The 6,925-nt window shown below is 35.1% G+C and overlaps 1 protein-coding gene across 1 annotated transcript; it reads left to right on the top strand.

Annotated features, from left to right (window-relative positions):
• LOC116033609 (probable protein disulfide-isomerase A6) lies at nucleotides 1–4,420 on the top strand. Its single transcript, XM_031276366.1, has 11 exons — nucleotides 1–251; nucleotides 878–962; nucleotides 1,210–1,307; nucleotides 1,383–1,438; nucleotides 1,919–2,036; nucleotides 2,220–2,247; nucleotides 2,344–2,435; nucleotides 3,000–3,156; nucleotides 3,240–3,364; nucleotides 3,517–3,616; nucleotides 4,117–4,420. Exons 1-11 carry the CDS (start codon nucleotides 100–102, stop codon nucleotides 4,180–4,182), a joined length of 1,077 nt encoding a protein of 358 aa, XP_031132226.1. The 5' UTR covers nucleotides 1–99; the 3' UTR covers nucleotides 4,183–4,420.
• Nucleotides 4,421–6,925: the final 2,505 nt, after the last annotated feature.

The raw sequence follows: 6,925 nt of genomic DNA, 5'->3' as shown, positions 1-6,925 counted from the left end.
ACTAAGAACACTGGATTTTGGCCCCGACCGCGGAACAGGTTCATCGTCGTCAACGCCGTCAACTCCTGAGAAGAGAGAAATTTTCCGAACTAAGAGAAAATGTCGAGATCGCGGATCTGCACAGCATTGGCAATCGTAGCTCTGTTCTTCTCGGCGGCCTTCGCCGACGATGTCGTCGTTTTGACTGAAGAGAACTTCGAGAAGGAGGTCGGCCAAGATCGCGCAGCTCTCGTCGAATTCTACGCTCCTTGGTGTGTATACTTCCTCGTTGTTCTTAGACTGTATTATATTCCTCTGTGCTAAAGCTTGCTTAATCGTATTTTGGATTAGATAAAATTTAGATTGCCATTTAAGTCGGTCCATAAATAAGTTGGAAGGGATTACTGATCATTTCAATCCATGATCATAAACTATAGTTGTAATCCATTGTCCCAAGCTTTACCTAATGGACACTGTGTACTTGTGTACATTTGTGACTGATTTATGATAAATGGAACTGATCGATACATCACTGTTTGTTTGTTTTTAATAATTTTATTTTGGCGTTGACTGTGCGTTTTTTATTTTTAGATCTGCAATTTTAAGCTAAATATTATTTTCTGGATCTGACTGCTAGGGAGGGTTTTGGAATCTGTTGAATTTTAGTGATTTAAAGGCTATTTTTGTTCTTTGAATTGCATTTTAAATGGGGATTTTTGTTTTCTGTGCATGTAAACTACGTATTTCCTAGGAACTACTTTAATATAAAAAGAAGTATTGATGATTTTATGAAAACTGCAAATCCAGGAATTCTTCAAATGTGTTTTGAGCTATGGTAGAAAATATTTTGTGTTTTAAAAATCCTTTCCTTTATTCTGTTTACATTTGCTGTTTTCAGGTGTGGGCACTGTAAAAAGCTAGCCCCTGAATACGAAAAGCTTGGTGAAAGTTTCAAGAAGGCAAAGTCTGTTCTTATTGGAAAGGTCAGTTCTTTTACCAGCATGGAAGTTTGAGGTTTGTTGCAGCATACTAACAGTTTAACATGAAATACTAATTCTTGACGCACTTGATTTTATAAATTTGGTGTGCGGGTTTCCTTTACTTTTTGTTGGTGCACTAAACCAATCTGATTTGCCTTTGTATTCATCTGCATGAGGGTGTAAGTGTTTACTATTTATCAATTGTCATTATCAAAAAGAAATGTTCAAAGTTTGCAATATGATGCTGTAGGTGGACTGTGATGAGCATAAGAGTCTTTGCAGCAAATATGGAGTTTCTGGGTACCCCACCATCCAGTGGTTTCCTAAGGGGTCTCTCGAGCCAAAGAAGTGAGTGTGTCTGTGTATATATATAGTTCTTGTGCATTTATCTTATGAAATACAATGATCCTATTATTTCTTTAGGTATGAAGGTGCACGAACGGCAGAGGCCCTTACTGAGTTTGTGAACACTGAAGCAGGTAATAGCCTGACTTGCAGTTGAAATCAATATTTTTTTTATGGGATGATTAGGAAATCGAGCCAGAAGAAATTAGAATTTTTGTTTTCTGAAATCAGTGTTCATTTTATATTACTTTTTACTTTTAATATTGATTTTTTGTTAACCTTCAAAAACTAGGCCTTCTGTTAACATGCTTTGCATAAATAGCCCCATCTCAGCTCCAATGGTTTGTTTTGCTGCTATTGTATTACTTGTATTCCTTGGATAGTTCATATTTGGATGCTTTAAGTCATATTGTGCATGGAAAATTCTGTGAAAGAACTTGTGGTTCGTGTCCCCTTTTCTGACTTTTCTAGTTGTAAGAAGGAATTTGTTTCCGGTCTTGTTCAATGTAAACAGTATGTTAATGTTGTAAACAACAAAATTTTCTGAATTACTTCTATCTAGTGCTGAATGATCTTAGATTCACAGTTTTCAATGAATATTCTTATATGTCCAGGAACAAATGTTAAGCTTGCTGCAATCCCTTCAAATGTTGTGGTATTAACTTCTGAAAACTTTGCCGAGATTGTCTTGAATGAGAAAAAGGATGTCTTGGTTGAGTTTTATGCACCATGGTGAGCATTTTCACTTTTCTTTGCATGATTTCCTCAAGTGAGACTTTGTTTGGTTTACTTGATTTTTCTTCATAAAATAGACAAAAGTAGTCTACAAAGCTGGGTAATTATAGATTAGCTTTGTATCAACTACAGTTTTGTATGTTCTCCCATTCTCATCTGATTTTACTTTACCTTTCACAGGTGCGGTCATTGCAAACACCTTGCTCCAGTGAGTGCATTACTATTGTAGTTCTTATGGCGCATTAACATTTACAATTGCTGCTATGATTTTTAAAACTCATTTTCTTTCTCTATTTGTCCTTAGACTTATGAAAAGGTTGCAACTGCATTTAAATTGGATGAAGATGTGGTCATTGCTAACTGTGATGCTGACAAGTACAAGGATCTTGGAGAGAAGTAAGTTGTTGAATGTTGTCTATACTAGGAAATGGTTTTTATCTAGGCAAATTCTCCTATGAGAATCCGTGAGACGGGCCAAGTTTTTGATAAGTATTACATTTTCCTACATAAGTATTACAATTTTCATCATAAGTAACTCTTCGATTCTTAGTATTACATTTTGATTTAAAAGTACTACATTTTTCATCAAAAGTATTACATTTTTTGTCATAAGCATTACACTTTCTCTCATAAGCAACAATTAAATAATTTATCTAATGATTAGTATTACATTTTTTTTCTCATAAGTAACTATTCAACCTTAAATATTACATTTTGATTAAAAGTTATATTTTTTCGCAAAAATATTATACTTTTTCTTATGTTCCTGATTAGTATTACATTTTCCATCATGACCCGACCTGGGTTTCACAGGAGACTCACTCTTTTAACTATTAAAGCTCAGTTACTACCCCATTTTAAGTCAACGCTATATTTTCCGTTTCGCTCAATCCCACTCATGAAAAGCTGAATTCATTTTCCTAGTTGGACATGTAGTGACGCTATTTTTCTGCTACACAGGTACGGTGTAAGTGGTTTCCCCACATTAAAATTCTTCCCAAAGGGAAACAAAGATGGTGAAGATTATGAAGGTGGCCGAGACTTGGATGACTTTGTAAACTTCATTAATGAGAAGTGTGGCACTAAGCGTGATGCAAAAGGGCAACTTACTTCTAAGGTTAGTGGCAGATGAATGCAGCAAATCGTTTCAACTTAATGTAATCCTATTTTTAAATTCTTGTTACTATTGTCATGGTTTAGGCTGGGCTGGTTGAAGACCTGGATAAATTGGTGAAGGAGTTTTTGACTGTTAGTGATGCAGAGAAGAAGGCAGTACTTGGTAAATTGGAGGAGGAAGTTGAGAAGCTGTCAGGTTCTTCTGCAAGGTAACAGTATTTGCTTATCATATAGCTTGCCTGATCTCACTGTAATCTTTTAGTTTGTCAATGTGGAATATTATTCTCCGAGGATTTATGTCCTAAAATCTATGCTATTGTTTTCTAATTTTTCAGTTTACTATTTTTTAATCTACTTTCAGACATGGCAAGATATATGTAAAAGTTGCCAAGAGTTGCATGGATAAAGGAGCTGACTATGCCAAGAATGAAATTCAACGGTTAGAACGCATGCTCGCCAAGGTAAATTATCTTTTGCCACCATTTAAGGTTTTCCTTTTAATTTTTTTTCCCTAGAAACTGCATATGGGCTCTGTTTGGCACACATAACTGAAAGCTGAAAGCTGAAAAACTAGTAGCTAATAAGTTAATTAATTGAAATTAAAGTGTTTGATAAAATTAATTGTTGAATTAGCAGATAAGTGTGAAAATACATAAAAGGATAAACTAAAATATTAGGATTTTTATTAATGAAGAGTAGATGGTGTTATTTTTGTAAATTAATAAATATAAAAAAGGAAAAAAAGTTTAAAATATTATTATTTAAAGCTCCATATGCTTTATCAAACAGAGCTTATAGCTTATTTGTAGTTTAAAATAAGCTATAAACTCTAGAATAAATTCTATCAAACAGAGCTATAAGTTGTTCCACGTGTTCCTTTAGATTTGGTAGTATGATTTTGTGGTTAATTAAGTGTACTGAGTGTGATTCTCACATTTCTTTCCTTGATATTCTGTGGCAGTCAATCAGTCCAGCAAAGGCCGATGAGTTCACCCTAAAGAAGAACATACTTTCCACCTTCGCTTGATGAAGTTTCCTTCGGTTAGTCGCTTTTGGCATCTGTAATTTTGGTTACTGGAACCACCTTCACGAATTTCAGGAATAGACCGTGCCGCACTTCTTTGGTACCCATGTATAATGCCAATTTTTACTATTGAGCTTCTTTTCCTTTGACAGTAAACATAGGAGTAGACCGTTTTATGTTTCCTGTTCTCTCGCTTAATCATGGTTTATGAATGAAAACACTCAGGAAGCTTAGTAGTTTAGTGGGTTCTAATGTTTTCTTTCGATTCAGAACAACTGAACTTATATAGCACGATAAGATAAGCAATGATGGCTATAAGCCGCTAAAATAGATTTACACTCTTAAAAATGAGAAGAACAATGGTGAAAAAGTGTTAAAGTACAAAAATATCGAAAGTCGGTAGAGTGTAAACTCTAGCTAAAATATTTGTATCTTACTCTTGATTCTCAATCTCTTATTTTACTTCGTTGACAACATTAAGGGCCTTACTGCTGGAGAGTAATGTTGCATTAGGCGCTAGTCTCCGACTAGCCGGCAACCTTTTTGGGCATAAACCTTACAGTACAAAGCCCAATACTGGGTCACAAAACAAGCATCAATTCAAAAAGAAACATGCTATCTACAAGGCCAAAAATAAACTTCCAAAGACTAGTTGCATGTCTAATGGTTCCCTTCCCCCACACACACTCCACATCACACACAAAATCTAATCAAAAGAGAGGAACATTGCCCATACTAGGCGTGGGACCAATGCCCTCCATGCAAATTCATCCAATAACGATAGTGCCCTCACCCTTAGCATGCCCTCCAACTCCCTCGTACAGAGCTCTGCATTTTATCAGGGGAAGCCTATGAGCACACATCAAGAGCAATCAAAGTTACCATTTTCGATTCAATTTCTCCCTTCTCCTGTATTTTTTTTTCCTTTATTTTCCTTTTGCTAACTTTTCATTTTCCTGCTGCACACATTCCTTTTTTCTTTTGATCTTTTCATTCCATCTCGATTTACTCACACAGAGAGACACTCCCACCTCAAAGTATATACTATGCAATGTTCAACCAAATGATAAGACCAAGAACCCAAGCACACAAGCACACAAATGCCCCCCTTCACATAACCTACTCCCAGTACTGCCAGAAATGGTTGCCCTCGCCGGATATCGTCGCCGGGTGCTGGAAAATTTCGCTTGAAATTTTAAAAATGGGTTAATTAATCTTTTTTTTTTTTCGATTTTAGTGGCTTATTTGAGTGTTATTCAAGTTCGATGGCTTAATTGCTTGTTTCCAAATAGTAGGATGGCAACAACAACAACAACAACAAAGAGTCAATACGGCCTCTACTGAAACTCGATCTTATGACCCCATAAAGGCCTTTTTGAAGTTCGATCTCATGACCCCATAAAGGCCTTTTTTTGGCAATCAACAGTTAGCGGTTAGTGAATTGTGTTAACGGTTAGCAAATAGCAAATTGTGTTTGCGAGTTTGACAAACAGATTGTATCAATTGTTTGTTAAAATGTGTTTAGTAAACTTAATTGTTTAGATTAGCGATTAACATGTAAAATGACGTAAAGGGTAATAATAATAATAATAATAATAAATAATAATAATAATAACAATAATGTTTAAAAAATTTTAAAAATAAAAATAAAGGGGAGCCTCAACTCTCCATATTTTAAATTGCTTTGCCCATCCACCGGGGCATCGGGCAAGCGGGCAGACTTCTTAAGAAGCCCTTATAGTTTAATTTTATTTTTTAAAAATATAAACGTAGAGGGTGTTTTGGAGAAGGCAAAAACTTGTATGAGACTGTTTTACCATGAGACGGGTCGAGTTGGGTCGGGTCAAGATGCAAATGTAACACTTATATGCACAAATGTCATACTTATATACCCAAATGTAATACTAATCAGGAATAAAATTTTTGTTACTTAGGGTAAATGTAATACTTTTAAGGGAAAATACAATACTTTTACATTTCGATTTAAAAGTATTACATTTTTCCTCAAAAGTATTATATTTGCCCTTATAAGTAAGTGGCACTTGTCAACATTACTTATTATGAAAAATGTAAAATATATTACTTTTTCTCTTTAAGTAACAAAAATTGTATTCTTGATTAGTGTTATATTTGAGACATTTGCATGGTGCTTTGACCCGACCTGACCCGTCTCACGAACAAAGATCCATGAGACGGTCTCACACAAGTGTGACTCTTTGGAGAAAGGTTTTTCTTTCCCCACTCCAATTGCAAATGCGTGGTGAATCCGTCAAAATTTAAAATATAAACGTAGTGTTTTGGAGAAAGGTTTTTCTTTCCCCACTCCAATTGCAAACGCGTGGTGAATTTGTCAAAATTTTGATAGAATTGTCAACTATCATTTACCAAACAGGCTCAACTGTCATTTACCAAACAGGCCCACAGTGTGTTAGAATCAAGTTCTCCTAGCACAACACGAGTCGAGTCGTGGAAAGTGGTACGAATATATGTGGGGTCCATTTCCAGTTTAATTTGAATCAAAGTGAATTCCATTTCCAGTTTAATTTGAATCAAAGTGAATTCGAATCATTCATAGTGAAACGAAGAAATTGATATATTGTACATTCAAAACAACAATTAATGGGTGAATAAAAAAAATTAATTCTCATAATAGATCAATTTGAATTGGAAAATGAATATGATAAAGCTTGAAAGAGATCCTTTGTCCCACTTTGGAAAGGGACACCGGACATGGATTTGTACTGGT

This window comes from Ipomoea triloba, chromosome 10 (assembly GCF_003576645.1).
Source record: "Ipomoea triloba cultivar NCNSP0323 chromosome 10, ASM357664v1".
Taxonomy (NCBI): Eukaryota; Viridiplantae; Streptophyta; class Magnoliopsida; order Solanales; family Convolvulaceae; genus Ipomoea; species Ipomoea triloba.
The sequence above is the reverse complement of the archived record's forward strand: the minus strand, read 5'-3'. Positions and strand labels throughout refer to the sequence as shown.

Excerpts from the sequence above, each read along its gene's own strand:
- LOC116033609 (XM_031276366.1), top strand. The coding sequence starts at position 100 with ATGTCGAGATCGCGGATCTGCACAGCATTGGCAATCGTAGCTCTGTTC. Across the intron at positions 3,365-3,516 it reads CTGTCAGGTTCTTCTGCAAG|ACATGGCAAGATATATGTAA; the intron begins GTAACAGTATTT and ends ATCTACTTTCAG. Across the intron at positions 3,617-4,116 it reads TAGAACGCATGCTCGCCAAG|TCAATCAGTCCAGCAAAGGC; the intron begins GTAAATTATCTT and ends ATTCTGTGGCAG.